The 20,324-nt window shown below is 41.6% G+C and overlaps 1 protein-coding gene across 19 annotated transcripts in view; it reads left to right on the forward strand.

Moving 5' to 3' along the window:
- The window catches only part of KALRN (kalirin RhoGEF kinase), a 641,300-nt gene that overhangs the window by 318,551 nt on the left and 302,425 nt on the right, over positions 1-20,324 (forward strand). For 15 of the 19 annotated variants that reach the window (XM_034659631.1, XM_034659642.1, XM_034659663.1 and 12 more), the window contains exons 11-12: positions 9,752-9,943; positions 19,232-19,440. In XM_034659631.1, coding sequence (XP_034515522.1) covers positions 9,752-9,943; positions 19,232-19,440 — 401 coding nt within the window. The remainder of the gene's footprint in view (positions 1-9,751; positions 9,944-19,231; positions 19,441-20,324) is intronic. The other 4 variants (XM_034659657.1, XM_034659661.1, XM_019807695.2 and 1 more) reach the window with 1 other exon arrangement.

Consider the following 20,324-nt stretch of genomic DNA (forward strand, 5'->3'; position numbering starts at 1 on the left):
GGTGCTATAGCATTTCAGGTAGAGAGAAGAAAATGCTCCTAGAAGTAGCGATGTGTGTGAGAATGGGACAGGGTGGTGATTGTGTATGTATACGTGATAGAGCCAGCATTGAGGTTTCCAGAGATAATCTCAACTCCCAAGCCATTTGTGTTGGGCGCTTTTGACATCTGTAGTAGTTATTTTTGGCATTAGTCCCAATTAATAGACTGAATATTTGTATAGACAGTCTCCAATTTAAGGAACATCTGATTAGGACTAGTCATTGGACACTCCTTGTTTGGACATACACATTGCCCTAATGAAGGCAACTATTGTTTGCTCCTTTATTCAGGACACCTTAGGAAGATGCCCTTCTAGCAGATGTAATGTGGTGGGTTAACCCATCACTGGTACCAGGAAGTAGTTTCCACCTTTTTTCCAACTGCTTCCCACCAAAGACCACTTTGTCATTGCCAGAGTCCATCCCCTTCCTCCCCTGTGAGAGCCAGCAAATGGAGAAGAAATCTGTGCCTGGTGTTTGAGGATGAAAACTGAAAAGCATTTTCCTATATCAACCTAGTTATAAATGTTGGTTGATTGTACATGATGTACTATGTTAGTACCAAATTTTAAACTTATTATGTGCTCAACTGAATTTCTATATTTTGTCCTGGGAATCTAATTCCAATTTACACGGAAAATGTATTCTCAGTGTTAAATAAGAGGCTTACAAAGGAGGGCAACTGAGTGGCTCAATCAGTTGAGCCTCTGCCTTCAGCTCAGGTCATGACCCCAGGGTTCTGGGATTGAGCCCCACATCAGGCTCCCTGCTTATTGGGAAGTCTGCTTCTCCCTCTCCCTCTGACCCTCTTTCCTGCTTGTATTCTCTTTCTCTCTCTCAAATGAATAAATTTTTAAAATTAAAAAAAAAGAGACTTACAAAGGAACTTTTAGGTCACTACTCATTCTTAAACCGGGACTACCTACATTAGGAGGTAAGGTAAATATCCATTTCCAATCATTACTGCTGACAAGATCCTGGACTGCACAGCTTTGGGGTTCAGTGCCTGTTGAAAGGAGAGTGCTGTGCCTACTAGGTACACTGATGAGTAGTTGAGGTAGAAAAGATGAGTAAGATAGGACTCTTTCCTTCAAGGAGAATGCAGTTCTCTCTGGAAGTCACCATATGCACTTTGAAGTGTGTTACAAAACAAAAGAAAACAAACAAAAAATAGCAGTTGCAAAAGAATAATTATAATATAATTTAAAAATCAAAGGCATAAGAACAAATACGATGCAAAGTAACAGAGAAGCAGAGGAGGTCAAGATTTTACATTCAGTCTTAAAGAGGCCTATGGTTTAATGTGAAGTACCCGGTGGTGACAGCCACAGAAACATGGCTTGCCATTTTCTAGCTATGGACCATTCTTCAAACATATTACTTTATCTCTCTGAGCCTCAGTTTTCTCATTTGAAAAAGGAAATTATCAATGCCTATCTTAAAATTGATTCTGAAGTTTAGAGGTAATGTATATAAAGGAGCCTAATACATTCCTAGCACACCTGGAGACACCTGATATACTGTGTTCTTTGACCCATAGGTTATTTAAAAATTTGTTCTTTAGTTTCCAACTCTTTGGGGATTTTCCAGCAATCTTTCTGTTATTGATTTATAATTTAATTACACTATGATCAGAGAAAATATTTTAAATTTGTTAAGATTTGCTTTATGGCCCAGAATATGATTTATCTTGGTTAATATTCTGTAAACACCTGAAGAGAATGTGCATTTTGCTATTGTTGGGTGGAGTATTAATAAATGTCAGTCAAATCGGTTAGATCAAGTCTTCAAATCTCCTATATCCTTACTAATTTCCTGTCTCCTTTTTCTATTTAATTATTGGGAGGGGCCATTAAATCTCTGATTGTGGTTGTGGATTTGTCTGTTTCTCCTTGAAAGTTTATCAGTTTTTGCTTCACATATTTTAAAGCTTTGTTAGTAGATACGTAAATGTTTGGGATTATGATGCTCTCTTGATGAATTGACCCCTTTATCATTATGAAATGAACTTCTTTTCCCCCAGGAATATGATTTGCTCTGAAATCTACTATGTCTGATATTAATAAAGCCACTCCAGGCTTTCTTTTGATTAGTGTTATCATGCCATATTTTTTTCTGCCCTTTTACTTTTAACCTATTTGTGTCTTTACATTTGAAGTGCATTCCTTGTAGACAGCATATAGTTGGGGCTTGCCTTTTTATCCAATCTGACAATCTCTGTCTTTTGATTATGGTATTTAGACAACTTATATTTAATGTGATTATTGATATGTTTGTCTATCATCCTGTTATATCTTTTCTATTTGTTTCATCTATTCTTTATTACTTCCTCTCTTCCTTTTTCTTTCTGTTTTGGGTTAATTGAGTGTTTTTTTTTCCTTAAAAACAGCTTTATTGAGATATATTCACATAATATACGATTCACCCTTTTAAAGTATACAGCTCCATGGTTGCAAGTATATTCACAGAGTTGTGCAAATATCATCACAGTTAATTTTGGAACAATTTCATCACAAGAAACTCTGTAGCCATTAGCAATCACTTCAATCCTAGTATCCCCTGGAAAGCACTAATGTGCTTTTAATCTAGAGCTAGATAGTATAATACTAAGCAAAATAGGCCAGTCAGAGAAAGACAAATACTATATGATTTTATACATATGTGGAATTTAAGAAACAAAGCTAACAAGCAAAGGAAAAGAAAAAAGGGAGAGAGAGAAACCAAGAAACAGTCTCTTAACTATAGAGAACAAACTGATGGTTACCAAAGGGGAGGTGGGTGGAGGGGATGAGAGAAATATATGATGTGGATTAAAGAATACACTTATCATGATGAGAACTGAATATTTTTTATGATTTCATTTTATCTCCATTGTTGACTTATTAGCTATAACTATTTTGTTACTTTAATGGTTGCTTTAGGGTTGTTTATGGTATGTGACTTTATTACAGCTCACCTTCAAATGATGTTATGCCACTTTATATATAGTATAAGAACCTTATAATAATACACTTCCATCTCTCCCTTTCTGACCTTTGTGCTATTGTTGTCATATGTTTTACTTATACATGTGCTATAAACTCCATACTACAGTGTTATTTTTATACTGTTATATTTTAAAGAGATTTAAATAATAAGAAAAAAGTCTTATATTTTTTTCCCATATAATTAACAGTTCTAGAGTTCTTCATTCTTGTGTGTGAATCTGTATATCCATCCGGCACCATTTTTGTTCATCCTGAAGGACTTCCTTTAACATTTCTTGTCATGCAAGTCTGCTAGTGAACAATTCTTTCAGATTTGTTTGCCTCAATATGTCTTGATTTCACCTTTGTTTTTGAAAAATAATTGGGGTAGGCATAGAATTCTATGTTGACAGGATTTTTCCTTCTTTCAGTAAAGATTTTATTCCACTATTCTCTTGCTTGCATTGTTTCTGGTGGGGAGTCTGCTGTCAATCTTTATAGTGTCTGTGTGAGAGTGTGTGTGTGTGTGTCTGTGTGTGTGTGTCTGTGTGTGTGTGTGTAGTATGTCTTTTTTCCTCTGGCCATTTTTAAGATTTCCTTTCCTTTTTTTTTCCCACTTGGTTTGACTCAATTTTTATGTGCCTTGGTGTAATTTTCCTTGGGTTTCTTATGTTAAGTTTTAGTTTCTTGTATCTGTGGATTTATGGTTTTTAATAAGTTTGGAATTTGGGGGGGGGCCTTATTTCTTTAAATATCTTTTCTACTTCCCGCACTCTCTTTTTGGGATTTCACTTTCATGAGTATTAGCTTTATTAAAGTTGTCCCACAGTTCACTGATACTTCATTTTAAAAAATTCTTTTTCTCTCAGTATTTCATTTTGAATAGTTTCTATTGCTCTGTTTTGAGTTCAGTAATCTTTTCTTCTGATATTTAACCTACTATTGATACCATCCAATATATTTTTCATCTTTTCAAGTGCAAGGTCTTTTTTTGTGTGTCTTCTGTTTTTCTATTTAACTTTTGAACATATGAAATACAATTACAATAGCCATTTAAAAACTCTTATCTTCTAGTTTTAACATCAATGTCAGTTTTGATTGATTTTTCTCCTCATCATAGGTTATATTTTCTGGCTCCTTTGTATGTCTAGTAGTTTTTTATTAGATAGCAGACATTGTGAATTTTACCTTGTTGGTTGCTGAATATTTCTATATTCCTATAAATATTCTTAAGCTTTGTTCTAGGATACAGTTAAGTTTCTTGAAAAAAGTTTGATCTTTTCAGGTCTTTCTTATAAAATTTGTTAGGCAGGACCAGAGCAGTGCTAGGTCTAAGGTAATTATTTACCCCTGCTGAGCCAAGACTCTTCTGAGTACCCTACCTAATATCCTGTGATTCACGAGGTTTTCCAGTGGGACTGCTGGAAACAGGTACCATTCCCAGCCCTGGTTGAATAGTGGGTGCCATTACATTTAATTCCTTCAGGTGGTTCTTTCCCCAGCCTTGGCTCATTTCCTCACACACAGATGCATTCTCTCATATCTTCCCCGGATTGGGTAAGGAAAGATGGTGAAAGAAATTCATTTGTCAACTATAAAGTACTATTCAAATGTAAAGTTTGGGGTATCACCTTGATTTGTCTGCTGCTCACTAAGGTCAAAATCCAGAGATAAGTCTGTACCTTCCCCAATGCCTGTACTTCCATGTCTCTCTTTCCTTCAATGCTTACATACATTTTCTCCTTTCCTCTCACTTCCCATTGGTTCTAGCCATGTGAGCCTGGAAAAATAGTCATCAGGAAAGAATTTCTTCAGGTCCACTGGTAGTCACATTCTCCAGTCCATGCTGCCTCTTTTGAATAATAAAAGTGCCTCCTGGGCCTCGATTTTCCTCATCCCCAGATCATAGAGCCAAAAGTGCTAACTCTATGTTACCAAGAAAGCCAACCCTTGATACTATAGCCAACCCTTGATATAGTCACTGTCTCATGTACTCCTTGCCTTCAAAAAGCTTGCTTTCCCCCTGCCCCTCTGCTTTAGCCCAGGGAGTCTGAAACCATGCCTGTGTTTTGGGGATACCTCTATTTTCAGAGACAGGTTATCCTTGTTCTGTTTCTTCCATGAGAAGAAAGCAAAAAAATAATGGGCCAGGGCTGCAGCAGGGTGAATGGAAGGTAGACCGAAGGCCTGAATTATCTAGGGTATTTTACCTGGTTGACATAGGGATTAGGGAGAAAAGAACAGAAATTGCAGCTATCTGTGTGTCCCAGTTGTCTGACTCAGGATGACCACAGGCTCTGCTTGAAAGCCCCAGTGGCTGAAGGATCAATAACCCAATGCTTGTACCCATTTTTGGCATATCAATTGGGTAATGTTGATAAGGGGTCAAGTACAAGGCAGGGGCTAGGAGGGTTGGAAACCAAGGAATGCCTAGGAACTGTACTCAGGGTGAAGTCCAACTCTGGTCCTGGGGAAGAAACTGCTGTTTGTTTGGTCAGAAGGTGAGCAGAAGCCTTTCATGATCTGTGCCCCAATTTGGGGTGATGACAGGCATCCATGCAGTGCTTTGGTAATACTCTAGTTGATATCCTCTAAGCACTTTCCTATTTCAAGTCTGTGCCAGGAGGTAGGATAAACCAAATGGGATTGAACATTGAATATGAATTCCAGCATGTAAGGTCTTGTACCAAGTAGTTGATGAGAGCCAAGGATTGTATATTAGGATTGATGGGGAGTGATGTATTCCTTAATTTATTAATTCATTCACTAAATATTTATGGAGCATTTATTTGGTGCCAGGCACTAAGGGAAAGAGATGAAAGACATTATCTGCCTCTAAGCAGATGAGAAAAGCAAACGTTTGCATTAGAATATGGCAGGTACCAAGGAGGGGGTTGGCACAGATCACTCTGGGAGCTCAGAGGAGCACATCTAAGCCAACCTTGGGTAAGAAGTGGATATGAGGGTGGATTTCCTGGAAAGTGATGCCTAGGGTGGGTCTTAAAGAATTGGTCATGTACAAAAAGTGGAGGAAGGGCATCCCAGGCTGAAGAATAGGGGCAGGATTCAGTACAATGAGTTTCTGGAAGTGTAAGCAGTTTATTTCATAGGTTGTAGGGGATAAATGGAGTCGAAGCTGTTGAGAAAAATCAAGTGTCAGGTGAAGAAGGGCCTTGCATGCCATGCTAAGGTATTTTACCCTAAAGGCAGTGGGAAGCCACTGAAAGGTTTTAAGTAGAAGAAAGGTGTGACTGGATCTAAATTTTTTAATCTCTTTCTGGTAGTGATAGGGAGGAGGGCTGGGCAGCAGGTAAAGCAGGGAGCCCAGCTTTTAGCCTTGACCCCCTTACCCTCCCATCTGTCTTTATTATCTCTTTCTCTTAATAAAATCTATTCTCTAACTCTTTTTTGCCTTATTCAGTATGATTTGCTACCACTATCTTATTTATTCAAGTTGCCTCAACTTATCCAAACATACCATGCCCATTCCCATCTCTGTGCCTCGTTCATTCAGTAAACATTTAGTAAGTGCCTTTTGTATACTAGCCATGGTTCCTGGCATGAAGAACCAAAGATGAATGAAACATGGAACTTATATTTAAGGAGCTCAGTAGGGAGATACCCATGGAAGCACATTGTTACTATAAGGATGATAATGGCCCTGGAATGAATAAACATAGAGTACCATGGGCATAAAGAAAAGTGAGTCATGTCAGTGAGAAGCCCTCTTCTTTCTCTGCTAAATCCTGCCCATCCTTAGGCTTCTGCCTTCACTCTGTGTAGAGGCAAGGCAATATCTCTATATACTATACACCCACCACGTATGTCTTCTAATTAGAACTGTTCAGTGGCTTCCCACTGCGTCTGGGGTGAAACACCTCAGCATGACATGCCAAGGCCCTTCTTCATCTGACACGATAGTGTAATAGTTTGGAGCTTGTTCTCTGAAGGCAGAAAAGATTTTGGTCACGGTTCTTTCACTTAATGAAACCTGTGACCTTGGCCAGAAATTATTCATGCCTCAGTGTCTTCATCTGTAAAATGAGGCCGATGGCTGTATTGACTTCATAGGGTTATTTTGAAGATTGAGAAGTTAATATATAAATCTTTAGATTGTCCTTGGCGTGTGAAAATTATTCAATAATTACTGACTATTTTTATTCTCAGTTTTTATCCATTTTCTTAGCATAGATATCATGTCAAGAAACTTTAGGCTTTAATTATTATTGTGTTACTTGCCCAGCTTTATGTGTTGCCATATTATTTCTGTCAAGAATGTTTGTATAATAATCTTTGGAGGCAGCATACATTGTATGTGTATCTGTACCGCTGAGAGACTTATAGCATTAGGTATGTCTTAGGGTGATCAGCCATCCCAACTTGCTCAGAACTGATGGGGCTTCTAGTGTTAAAATCAGGAAAGTCCCAGACAAACTGGGATAAGTTGTCCATTCATGTGCAGTAGGTCCTTCAGTTTTGCCTTTAGTTTTGCTTTTTTTTTTTTTCTTAATCTCTTTTTGGTCCCAAGCTTAGCTTTCCAAATAAGCTTGCTTTGGTTTTGCCACAAATATTTATTTATTGCCTTAGAAAATATAAGGTCACAACCTCTGGGTTTCTTTGGGGTTTCCTGAAATTCCCTAGGGTTTAAGGTAGAAATTATGAGGGCTTTCTGAAAAAACTCTCCCATCTGCTCTGGGTATATTTACTAGAAATTGTGGACCCCATAAGAGCCTTCCTCAACCTGGCCCACAGCCCAGGAGGTTTTTCCTGCCCTTCATTTCCCATCTTTCTTGTCATTTCCATCACGATTCTGAGTACTTTCTTCATTTGCTTTTCAGAGTCAATGCACCCTTAGTTGAGTCAGGGGCAAAGCCTCTTTCCTCACACAGGATCCTGTGTTTCCATGGATTTCTTAAGTGGGGCCAAAGGATTTTTCCTCCTTTTCAAGGCCCACCACCACCCTACTCACCTGCACTGGGATAGCATTTGCCGTAGGCCATTGTTTTTCAGACAGCATTCCTTAAGGATCTGCTGGGGCCTCTCTAAGTATTTCTGAAAACCATGACAAGTGTTTCCTGAAGGCCTACTCATCTTCCTCAGTGTGATCAAGAGTTTGTGTCAAGCCTCTGAAAGTTTCTACCCCAGTGTATTAGTTTCCTGGGGCTGCTATAAAAGGGGACCACAAATTGGGTAGCGTGAACACAGAGGTTTATTGTCTCTCAGTTCTGGAGCCTAGAAGTCCAAGATTCGTTCTTGGTGAGGGTATGTGGGAGAATCTGTTCCATGCCTCTCTTAACTCTAGTGGTTTGCTGGCAATGTTTATCATTCCTTGTCTGGTAGATACATCCCCCAGTCTCTGCTTCATCTTCACATAGCATTCTTTTTGTGAGGACACCAGTCGTGTTAGATTAGGAACCCACTCTACTCCAGTAGGACTTCATCTGAACTAATTACATCTGCAATGACTCGGTTTCCAAATAAGGTCCCATTCTGAGGTTCTAGGGGTTAGGACTTCAACATGGGAATTTGCAGGTTGGGGGCAGGGAGTACAATTCAATCTTTAATGCCCAGATCTTCAGGTGAGTCCAAAAAACAAACAAACAAACCAAAAAAACAAAACAAAAGAAAAAATGAAAACTCCATGGACACTAAAGGCCACTTCTCCATGGGCAAAGTCATTGCTCATAAATCCATTTCAATTCTCACTCACTTTGCATTTGATACTTTTCTGCTGCCAGATTTGCATCCTCACCAGTACCCCCTTGTTTACCAATCCATAGGGCATTGTATGACTGTAGGGATATTAAGAAATATGATAGACACTTGAGTCACCAGTTCTAAATCAGGGAATATCAGATCTTTTTTAAGGGAAGCCTACTGAGGAAGAGTTGAATCCATGGCACAGCTCTTACAAAGGCGGTGACTCCCATCCTGATGAATAATCTTACAAGCTGGTTGCCTTGTTAAATGCTCTAGAGAATACTGTGGTGTGTACAGACAGGGGTTGGAGGAGCGCGCACGCGTGTGTGTGTGTGTGTGTGTGTGGCAATGTGCGTGTGAGGCAGTAACTTAGGATAAAATCACTGGGCTCCTCCCCAGCCTTCCTGCAAACATTAAGCCTTCAGTGGGTGTGCAGGGAATAGCCTGCATCTCCTCACTCTGACTGTGGCTGCTTCCTTCTGTCTGCTCCCTGGAATTGCTGACCCCTTCCCCTGCAAAGAGATAGCTCTGTTGCAAAAGATAAACACCAGTAGTTACAGGGAACTTGGCGGGAGGGGCGGGGGGGGAGTCGAACACATCTCCCAGTGATTGTTTCCCGGGTGTTCTCACAGAGAAACACAGCCGATCTTTGTGGATGAGGTATTTCTGACTCTGGCAGTTACAACCAGAGATGCTAAGGCAGGAATGGGTCTTTGCAAGGGTGGGGAGTCACAGCGCATGGGACCGGGGGTTCTCGCATGCCTCCTCGCTTCTTTCCAGGGACACCCCACCTCTGAGAAATCCCAGGGACGGAGGAGGCACCTAGCTAGTGCCCACTTATGCCAAGCTGCCAGGCAGGCTGCTAGCTCGCTGAGAGGCGGCAGGCAAGCCAGGCACTCTGCTCCTCCGAGCCGGATCAGGGAGCTGTGGGCTCAGTGCCTACACCCTGCTCTCCAGCTCTGGGCAGCCCCGGGTGGGCTGGGGGAAGGCACGAAGCTCGGTCAGTGACTGCGAGTTGACTTTCCCTCACTCTTGCTGCTGGCAGAATACCTACACCAATGCAGACAAGCTCCTAGAAGCCGCAGAGCAGCTGGCTCAGACGGGGGAATGTGACCCCGAGGAGATCTACAAGGCAGCTCGACACCTGGAGGTACGCATCCAGGACTTCGTGCGCAGGGTGGAACAGCGGAAGCTTCTCCTGGACATGTCTGTCTCCTTCCACACACACACCAAAGAGGTAAGGCGAGCTGGTGGGAAGGGAGCATTGGCTGCTCTGCCCAGGGACCGGGTGGTCTTAGGGTTAGTAGCCTCCGCGCGGTGATGATACTAACAGTTGGCTCCTGATAACCTGTATTTAGATCTCAACCAGAACGGAACAAAATTTTCCCCTTCTCATCTCTAGTGAGGAGGGGGCCACAGAGGCAGGTCGTTGAGGGAGTCTGATAGGGCATTCAGTCTGCAGCTGGAGAAATTTGGGGATCCCTGGTGTAGAAATAGTCGTGGCAAGAGGAAATGTAAAATCACAGACTCTCTTCCCACCCCAGACCCACTTTCTCTTGGTTGCTGTTTCCTGTCAGAAATCAGTCCTGCAGAATTTTGATCACCTTTGCTACCAGCAAGAAGCATACAGAGTTTGCAAATGTGTTCCGTGTTTTTCTTTTATCTTTTTAAAACAGAGGATTAAATCTTCTTAATGAGGTCTGTCAGAGGGTGATGATGTTAAAGTGAGTTGGTTCTCCACTTGCCTGATGGTGATAGTGGCGGCCAGTGAGGGAAGGGGAACTGGGGTACCCTGCACACAGGAGGAAGCCAGCTGGGCTTAAATCTGGCCTCAGAGAATCATTCACAAAGTGGAGACGGGAGAGGGGAGGATGGATTGGGTTACACTGTTGGCAAGGCGGAGGAGCTCATAGAGAGGAGGAGGGTTGCAAACCTGCAATTGCTTTTCATTTCTGATTAACATGGGGCGCTCTGAAATTGAGTAAGTGGCCAGCAAGGAGGCCCATTTAGCACCTTCTGTAATAACACCCTTGGCAGATGAACTCATTAGGTGTATGCATGCTTGTGTTCCCCCAGGAATTCATTTTAATGGAGTATTAATTAAAGTTTGATTGCTTCTCAGGAAAAAAAAATTAACCCTACTTAATTAAGTTGATTTTTGATATTTGAAATGCATTAAGAAGCCTGGTTGTTACTACTTCATGGGCTTTTCTGACACTTGGTGGGAATGAATGCAAATCATTGCAGTGCCTATCAGAGAAAAACACGAAAAGATAATGTTTTCTAAACTGAGATTCCCCAGGCAGATGAAGGGCTGGCGAGCTCCCTGAAGATAGCTCTGCTTCCTCTCTTGTGGGACCCACAGCCGCTCTCTGATGAGTGTCTGTAAAGCAAGGGGATTAGCTTTAATCCAGGCTTTCCTGCCTGGTTGTCTGCTTGCTTGTGGCTCACCAGATTCTTAATAATGGTTTCAGAAACCAAAGGCCTGTGTATTCTCTGTTAATTATGAGCCTGTGGGTGATGGAATGGAGCATGAATGAACACGAGTCCTGTTTCCCGTGAGGGCTGTGGGGGTGCTCACTGTCCAGGGAGGTGATGGATGAGGTTAGTTTAGCTGTATCTCCCACATTCTGTGCATGGAACTAGAAGGCTGTGATTCTAGTCCAGATTTCTGCTGCCATAGAACCATGTGGGCTTATGCAGATCACTGTGTCCTTGGCCCTGGGTTGCCTCATTCTCTAAAATTGTGCAGTTGTACTCAGTGGCCTTGAGACCCCTTATAGTTCTAATGTTCAAGATTCCTTTCTTTTTCTTCTCCTCTTCTTAATTCGATGGTTATAATAACAATAATAAATAATAGTAATTAAGTCTGAAGTTATACAGGTGACTTACCTGACCTAAGATATGGTTCATTGTAAGCACTCAATGTATAGTAGATAGTATTTTTTTTTAGATACACATGGAATTGTCACGATAATCTCATGATCTGGATTTTCTTAAACATATTTTCTAACAGGGAAACTCAGGCTCACAAAAGAGCCTAAGTTATGGAGCTTCTCACCCAGTGGAGATTTTCCCTGTTTTCCGAAGACTGCTTGTGCTTGCCTCTGCTGTTCCACACTCTCCCCTCCTGTTTTCCTCTGGCATCTTCTCCCCTCCTCTGCTCTTCTTCCTTCTCCTTACTCTTCTTTTTCTTCTTTATGTTTTCAACCCTCAAAGTAGGGCCTTGATGGGGAGGGTAGATCTTAGCTGAGAAAGGCAAAGTGTTGCCAGGTTGTGGGTGTGGGAGACAGATGCTGATAAACACGGTCATAGATCCTTCCTGCATAGTTATGGCTAATTTCCTCCTCCTTCCTTCCTTCCTTCCTTTTTTTTTTTTTTTTAAAGTAGGCTCCACACCCAATGTGGAGCCCATCGTGGGGCTTGAACTCATGATCCTGAAATCAAGACCTGGGCTGAGGTCAAGAGTCAGATGCTAAACCAACTGAGCCACCCAGGCGCCCCTCCTCTTGACTTTTCTTTCTTCCTTTCTGGCTGCATGCAATCGTTTGCTGAGTTTTTGCATTAATGCCACTGTGTAATAGAATATTGCTGTGGGATATAATTTTGAAGATAGAGCCCCTGTACAGGAGATTTCTGAGCAGGAACTGAACATCCGTCTTCATAAATGATGTAACCTAGGCTTCCCGTGACTCCCCAGGCCGAAGTTCATAATTTTATTTTTTCCCACTTTCTACGTCAAAAGATTTACTCTAATTAGGATCAGAGAGGAAACAGGAGGAAGATATGAGAAAGATACCCTCCAGGCCTATTTCTTCTACAGATTGAAGGGTCTGTTTAATCCTTTTGGCCCTGCTTCATGAATTCTTGGTGACCATGGGAGTCTGGAAGGTTAAAACCTTCTAACCATTTTATTGCAGTGTTCTGCATAATTTGAATAATTAGAAACTATCTAAATATTCCATGTTGAATGATTCATTAAACAAATCAGAGTGCATCTAGCTAGCGAAATACTGTACAGTCCTTATAAATTGCATTGTCAAAGATCATGAATAGCATGGGAAAGGGCTTGTAGGATGATACATAAAACACTATATATCCAGCATGACCACAGTTCTGCTTCACACATAGAATAAAGACTAGAAAGAAGTATACAAAGAAGTTAAATGTATGGGCGATTTAATTTTTTTTCACATTCTTTGGTTTTATAACTTTCCTTCAATGATATGTTTGACTGAAAATCCCTAACAATCCTAATAATGTTATATTACAAAAATGAAATTGGTCATCCCAGTTGGAGAGAAGAGCTACACTATAAAGAGAGGTGACAAACATGTGCTTAGGACCTTCTTATGCTTGCAGAGTCTCAGCTATTAGTATATATTGTGCTGAAATTTCAAACAGCTTCCTTTTGCCTGGGGACTGGAGGGCAGCTGGCATGTTGCTGGTCTGGAAAGCTAGGGAGGATGTAGGGAGAAGAATTTACCCAAGTCCTCATTTTCTTTGTCCAAGGAGAAGGCATTTGTAGCAAGTGTCATCTGCTCCGCAGAGATTGTCCAGACAGAATTCTCTTTCCTCGCTGCGTTTCCATGGAAATGCTGCAATTGCTGGGCTTTCAAAACATCCATTTTTGGATATTTTTGTAGTAATAATATGAGAGTCAAATTAACTAAAGAATGTGGCCAAGATAATCAACCTTGACTCTTTATTACACAGCTTAATTAAATGCCCATTTCTATTTGTTTCTAAACTTGTGAAATCATTCTTCCGCACTATTTTCTACTCAAACAGGCATGCACGCACACGCACACACACACACACACACCTCCCACAAACACCTCAGACACTCACATGTACACATGTTCCTCTCCCCACCCACTGTAGAATCACAACTAAATCAATCTTCCAAAGGGATGATGCTCTCAAAGGGATGACTGCTTCATCCTCTCTTTCAATTGCCGAACTGTCACGGTGCTTGTTTAAGAAATAAAAGCTGGTAGTCGATGCCAAAGAAAAACGATCTCTTCAAAATGAGGGAAGGGTGGTTCACCTTGTGGAGATCGTGTCTGTTAGACATCGTAGGGCAGTCGATTGCCTCAGCACCATGCTGCCACCGCTGTGACGGTGGAACAGCCCATCAGCAGGGGAAAGCGGTCGAGTAGAATACCTACCTCTTTCCATAACCACTCATCCAAAAGCCTCATTAGTTCTACAGACTTCCTAGTGTCTCCCTTCCTTGTCCCTCCTTGCCTGCCTTTTTCCATTGCCTCTTTCTCTGCAGGCAGGATGGGCTTCATGGGCTGGCCCTTCCTGAACTCCCTGGTTCACTCTTGGGACCAGCTTTATGTAGTGCATTCAAAGGCTCCTTCAGCTTTACCCCTGCTAATGTTCTTCTCAAATTAGGTGCATTGTTTGGATACAGGTATTCGGGGCCACAACCACGTGTGTTCTCTGAGAGGAAGAACACATAAAGCCATCTAAGTGTGTCTGTCGACATGGACCAAGTAATCACTGCCAACCAAGAGCAGAGCCCTGAAGGAATGGGTCACGGTACAGATGTGTTTGACTAAGAAGAGCGTCTGGAAATGGCTGAAACATGAGAGTCATTCTGGAGGCAGTGGATTGAAGGAAAAGATGCAGTGCTAATGTGTTAGACTCTCCATACGCAGAGGATAAGAAGGATTACCCTAGGGGAGAGACCCCCAAATGGAGAACAATAGGAAAGAAACATGTGGTTGCTGCTACCAGTTACCTCACACACTCCATGATTTTATCTAGTTTTGACAGCCGTTGCTTGTGGTAGCTTGAAGGGAGAGACCATTTTGACTGGGTCTCACTGGCTGCCTGATAATTAGTAAATTAGTAATAGAAGTGGCTCTCTGATGTGGTTTCTTTCAAGCAATCTAGGCATGCTCTTCAGGGGTAAGTCAGATGGACACATACATAGAAGGAAACCCACAGGACATTCAGATAGGAAAATTTCCGCCTAAGAAATGGAATCTTGATCCTTACTCATAGTTTAGGGACACTAATGTTCCTTTCTGTCCACCTTATGTATGCCTCGGAAGGCCTTATTCAAAAAGGTGCATTATGAGTTTGCAATTTAAATGTGCTGCCACTAGGAGGTGACTGTGTGCATGTGGCCTGTGGGATTGCAGGTGGCTCACAACTCAAGCTTTCTAGGTTGTAAATAGTGTCTTAACTTGGTATCACAATTATCCTCCAAGTGGTGCTACAGTTTCTGGACTTTGGATGTCTCAGTGTCTAAGCTGTGACTGCAGTGTTTCAGTTTAGAGAGTCATGTCTTTGTTACCCTCTTCTTGACATCAGCCTTTGACGAGAAACCATAGCAAGTCAGAGCTGCAAGAGATTTTAGAGACAAGCTGGAGAGCCCACACATACATGTGCACACACACGCACACACTGGCCAATTTAAATACGAAGTAGTTGAAATGAAGTAGTTTTTCCTTGCTCAAGGAGTAGCCAGAGAGGGGCAGAATCAAGAATTATCACCAGTAAATATCAATTCCATTCAAGAGCACCTTTCCTTCTGCTTGTCTTTGTAACAGAAGGAAATATAGAGAAAGATGTCACTAACCCTTTGCCTTTGGTGCTATAGTCCCCTTCCCTATCTCCAAGCCAAATTCTCTTTAATCACTCACAATTTCATTGAACATTTTATCCTCTTGAAGGTAGACCAGTGCTTCCTTTTCTTACCAGCCTGCTAACCACTGGGCTGCTAACCACTGGGCTGAGCTGCACGGAGTATTGTCCTTCATCGTTTATCGCTTGGCTGATTTTCCTTAGCAGTAAGTAGGTTTTGACTCTGCTTTAGACAAGAGTTTGTTTATAATATAGTAGAATATGTGAACAGAAATGTGAAAAATTGGGGCACCTGGGTGGCTCAGTCATTAAGTGTCTGCCTTCAGCTCAGGGCATGATCCCAGGGTCCTAGGATTGAGCCCCACATTGGGCTCCCTGCTCTGCTGGGAGCCTGCCTCTTCCTCTCCCACTCCCCCTGCTTGTGTTCCCTCTCGCTGGCTGTCTCTTTCTCTGTCAAATAAATAAATAAAATATTGGAAAAAAAAAGAAATGTGAGAAATCAGTTTCAATTCATTAACAAAGACTATTTGGGAAGAGGACACATTTTTCTAATGATATTGACTTCAGAGGTCAGAGTGTATCCTCAGATGTCCCTAGTCTGTCCCTAGTCCCTTTGTTTATAACACTGATATTTCATTTTATCTGGCAATTCCTGTGGTCCATTTCTTTGCCCCTGCTATTTAGCTGCATGACCATCAGGAGGATGGAGAGCCATGGGACATGGTGGATTTCCTCAGAAAAAAATGATGCTTTCTTCCTTAGACCTACACCAGAGGTGTTCAAGTTTTATTGAGAATAAGGGAATGGGGTGCCTGGGTGGCTCAGTTGGTTAAGTGTCCAACTCTTGATCTCAGCTCAGGTTTTGATCTCAGGGTCATGAGTTCAAGCCCTACATTGGGCTCCGCTGGGAGCTGGGTGTGGAACAACAACAAAAAAAAGGACCTTTAAGCTATGAAGCCATTAAAATAGCTTAAGGATGGTACTGAGAACAAAATTATCTTAAATCAAATAAAATTCTCAATATCCCTATAAGCCTCTTTTCTATTTCTCATTCCTGTAACAGCAAGCACCAGCCTTACCCTGATCAGTCTTCCGTCTCAATGCCTGTTCTCCCTCAAGACATCAAGTTTCTTTTCCTTCTCTTGCTTTGTGTCTGCAGTTTTTGTCTCTCTCTTCACATCCTCTTTTTCCCTTCATTTCATTTTCCTTTCTTTTCCTTTCCTTCTTCCTTTTCTTTCCTCTCTCCTCCTCTCTCCTCTCCTCTCCTTCCTTCTTTCTTTCCTTTAGAAATATCTAGATTTTCCAGTCTCTAGGCTTTCCTTAGACATCCTGGGACAAAGCAGCAAAAACAGCAAAAAGGGGCCCAGCTCAACCTGTCAGCCTGAAGGACCAAATCCAGTGTTGATCTTTTACTAATTCCAAACTGAAGAAGTACTTCAAACTTTCCTGCTGCCTTCTAGTGGGAACTGGAAGTGGCTTGCATCAACAGTATCTTTTAAATATATTATCTAGCATGTCCTATATGCTAGGCACTATTTCTAAATGATATATATAGATACAAATATCTATATTGATAGATATAGATACAACTCACTTATTTGTATATATGTACACACAGACACACACACACGTATGTATCAACTTACTAGTAGTATTTATAACTCTGTGGGGGTGAACGCTATTATTATCCCAACTTTACTGACAAGGAAAACCAAGGTGCCGAGAGTGTAGGTTATTTGCCCAAGGTTGTCTAGCTGATACGTGGTAGAATCTGAGGCTTGAAACTCTTAACTGCTATGTGCTATTGCCTCTTTATACAACAATTTTTCAGAGAACCCATTATCTTTTACCCAAGGACTTCAGCACCTGTAAAACATGGTTTTGCTCTCTAGACAAAATGGCAGCATGAAATAACATGAAGCAACAGCGACCAATATCCTGAACTCCCTGGTTTCAAACCAATTTGAAATAAATACATTCATAATATGTAGGAATATGTATTCCATCTTCTGTGGTCTGGAAAACTTGTTTTCTGTTTTTTTTTTAAGATTTTATTTCTTTATTTGTCAGAGAGAGAAAGAGAGAGAGAGAAAGCACACAAGCAGTGGGAGCAGCAGATAGAGGGAGAAGTGGACTCTTCGCTGAGCAGGGAGCCCAATGCGGGGCTTGATCCCAGAATGCCGGGATCATGACCTGAGCTGAAGGCAGACCCTTAACTGACTGAGCCACCCAGGCACCCCTTGTTTTGTGTTTTAACAACAAAAAAAGGTTTTTTTCTAAAGGAAATAAACTGAATTACAACTAGATCGTAAGCTGCCAAATGACAAGAACACTGAATAATAATAATTTGTATTCCTTATAGCAATCATCACAATGCCAAGGACTTATTAATAATTTTATGTTTACTTAAAGCATTAATAATAAGTAAGTAATTTAATTCCCATAATCTTTGATGAGCAGAGCAGATCTTATACCCATTTTGTAGATTAGGAAACTGAGGCTCAGAGAGTTTCTCACCTGTCCAAGAAGGACATTGTTTATATCCCTCCTTACATGCTGCCTCTAGGGCTTGTTAACCTTTTAACTCAACCTCTTCTGCCATATCTGGAGCCTCTCCTACCTAAAGAACAAAGAATAACTTGTCTGAAATATGAAGACTGTTTTTGTCTCTATTGTTGCTTTTCTTATCCCTAATTACAAAGGCCATATCCTAATTTATTTGCCTAATTTATTTACCTAATTATTTACCTAATTTAATCAATTATGAAATAATATTCTTGAAGTGGATGTTTATCCATGTTTTTAACATAGAAGATTGCAGAAATATTAGAACCAGAAGGTAATTAACCTTTATTTTACTTAATGCTTTCCTTAACCTGTTTTACATATGAAGTCATAGAGAGCCAAGGGTGGAGTGATTTACTCAAAGTCATCACTAGTTAAAAGAATAGGGGCCAAAATCCGCGTCTGATTCTGTCTATCCATTTTCTCTCTGTACTGTGTTGTTGTTGTTGTTGTTGTTGTTGTTTTCCTGGTAGGCCCTGAACTTATCTTTCTGGCTAGCCAAGTGAAGATTCCTTATTTCTAAGCAAGCATCAAACTCATCTTTCCCTTCATCATTTTATGGGCATGCTCAATACGAGTATTACAAGTAGAGCCCTGTGGCAGACCACTGGATACCTAGTTTCAGTATGAGGGAGAGCTATCATTACATGAGTTTGCAGTAATTCAGTCCAGCTCCTCCTCATTTCCAGTGCTTATTCTGTTCAAAACATTATACTTAGCTCTTTTAAAGCTGCCTGACCGTAATATCACCCTGACTGCATTTCAGTGCCTTGAATATCATGGGGGAAAAGGCTCATACTTACATTGAAATTAAGATAAGCTACATTCTTAGCATTCAACCTTCTAACCAACCTAGCAGCCCTGAAAAGAACAAAATAATTTAGCATAACACATATTTTTAAAATTAATCTTCATTCGGTTCTTATCAAGCATCCCATTCTTTTTTGTGTGTTTCCAAAGTCATGATTCATTTCTAGGAAACAGCATCTAGTGGCCTGGAGAGTGCAGAGCCCTCCTTTCTGAAAGATGAAATAATGTGTGTCCCTCACCAATCCTCTGTTCTTCCTGGTCTCTCCAGGACGAGTGATCCCCCTGCTCTATAATTACAAGTTTCCCTGAACCGCAGGGTAGGTAAGCCAAGGGTGGTTCTCATTCTTATGGAATGGAAACATTGATGGCGTGAACTTAGGAGAGATGAGTAATGAATATAAACATAGGTATGCTGGTGAGAAGCACAGTCTGACATCGCACTGACTGGTGGAGGCTAGATGGGATGCCCATCTGACTTTGTTGCCCTGGCCCCAGCCCTGACCTCTCCTGTCTGCCCTGAGTGGGGTCTCTGCTCTCTCCCCCGCAGTTGTGGACATGGATGGAAGACCTACAGAAGGAGATGCTGGAGGACGTTTGTGCAGACTCAGTGGATGCGGTCCAGGAACTGATCAAGCAGTTCCAGCAACAGCAGACCGCCACTCTGGATGCCACGCTCAATGTCATCAAGGAAGGCGAAGACCTTATCCAGCAGCTCAGGTCAGCGCCTCCCTCCCTGGGGGAGCCCAGCGAGGCCAGGTCAGCATGGGCAGTGCTTTCCAGTGGGAAATGCCCTCGACTAGATGTGAGATAAGTCCTGTCCCGGTCTTGGCTCAGCCACAGCCAGCTCTGTGGTCTTGTGTGAGCTTCAGTCTCTCCATCTGTCTGATAGAAAAATGCCTGTGCCATACCCAACTTGAGCTTAGAATGAAAGAGTAAATGGAAAGCTCTGATGTTTCAAACAATTATGTATTATTCATGATGCTATTCGGCAATTCATAAGTAATATAGACACAAAGATTAATAACCTTCAACAGAAAATAAATAGCATGTTCATTAAGAATTATGGCATATTTGGTTATGTGGAGAAACAGCTATTAAGGAGTATTGCGTTATTTGGCTTCTGATCTCGGGCTGAACCCCGAATGCCAGAGCCCCAGTTGGCAAAAATGGTTGGCTTTGTGGGATCTAGAACTCTCTAGATCATTGTGTGTGTCACTATCCCCCTCTGCTCTCCATTACCCACATACGACCTTTCCACCAGTCCTTGCTGCCCAGAAAATACAACTCCCTCCGTATCAGCCTAAACCAACATAAGAAGGAAAATCCCGTCAAAAACCTTACATTCATTTAGAATCTTCCACACCATTGCCTCCTTTCTGTTGGCATCAATATCTAGTTTCCTGTCCCTGTCAAGGGCACTGGCCCCTCAGATGAAGTGTCACGGGGCCTTGAGCAAGCCCTCAGCACCATGCCTGTGCCCAGGTGCTGTATAAATAGGACTTGATAGTGCTAATGATGTCTGCCTGCAGGGACTTGCTCTATCCTAAAATCACCGAGCACTGGGACCTCTGCCAGATTTGGACAGAAATAATCTCATCAGCAAGTCCCAGGCCAGCCCTGGGGCCTGAGGGAATTACTTC

This window comes from Ailuropoda melanoleuca, chromosome 1, assembly GCF_002007445.2.
Source record: "Ailuropoda melanoleuca isolate Jingjing chromosome 1, ASM200744v2, whole genome shotgun sequence".
Classification (NCBI taxonomy): Eukaryota; Metazoa; Chordata; class Mammalia; order Carnivora; family Ursidae; genus Ailuropoda; species Ailuropoda melanoleuca.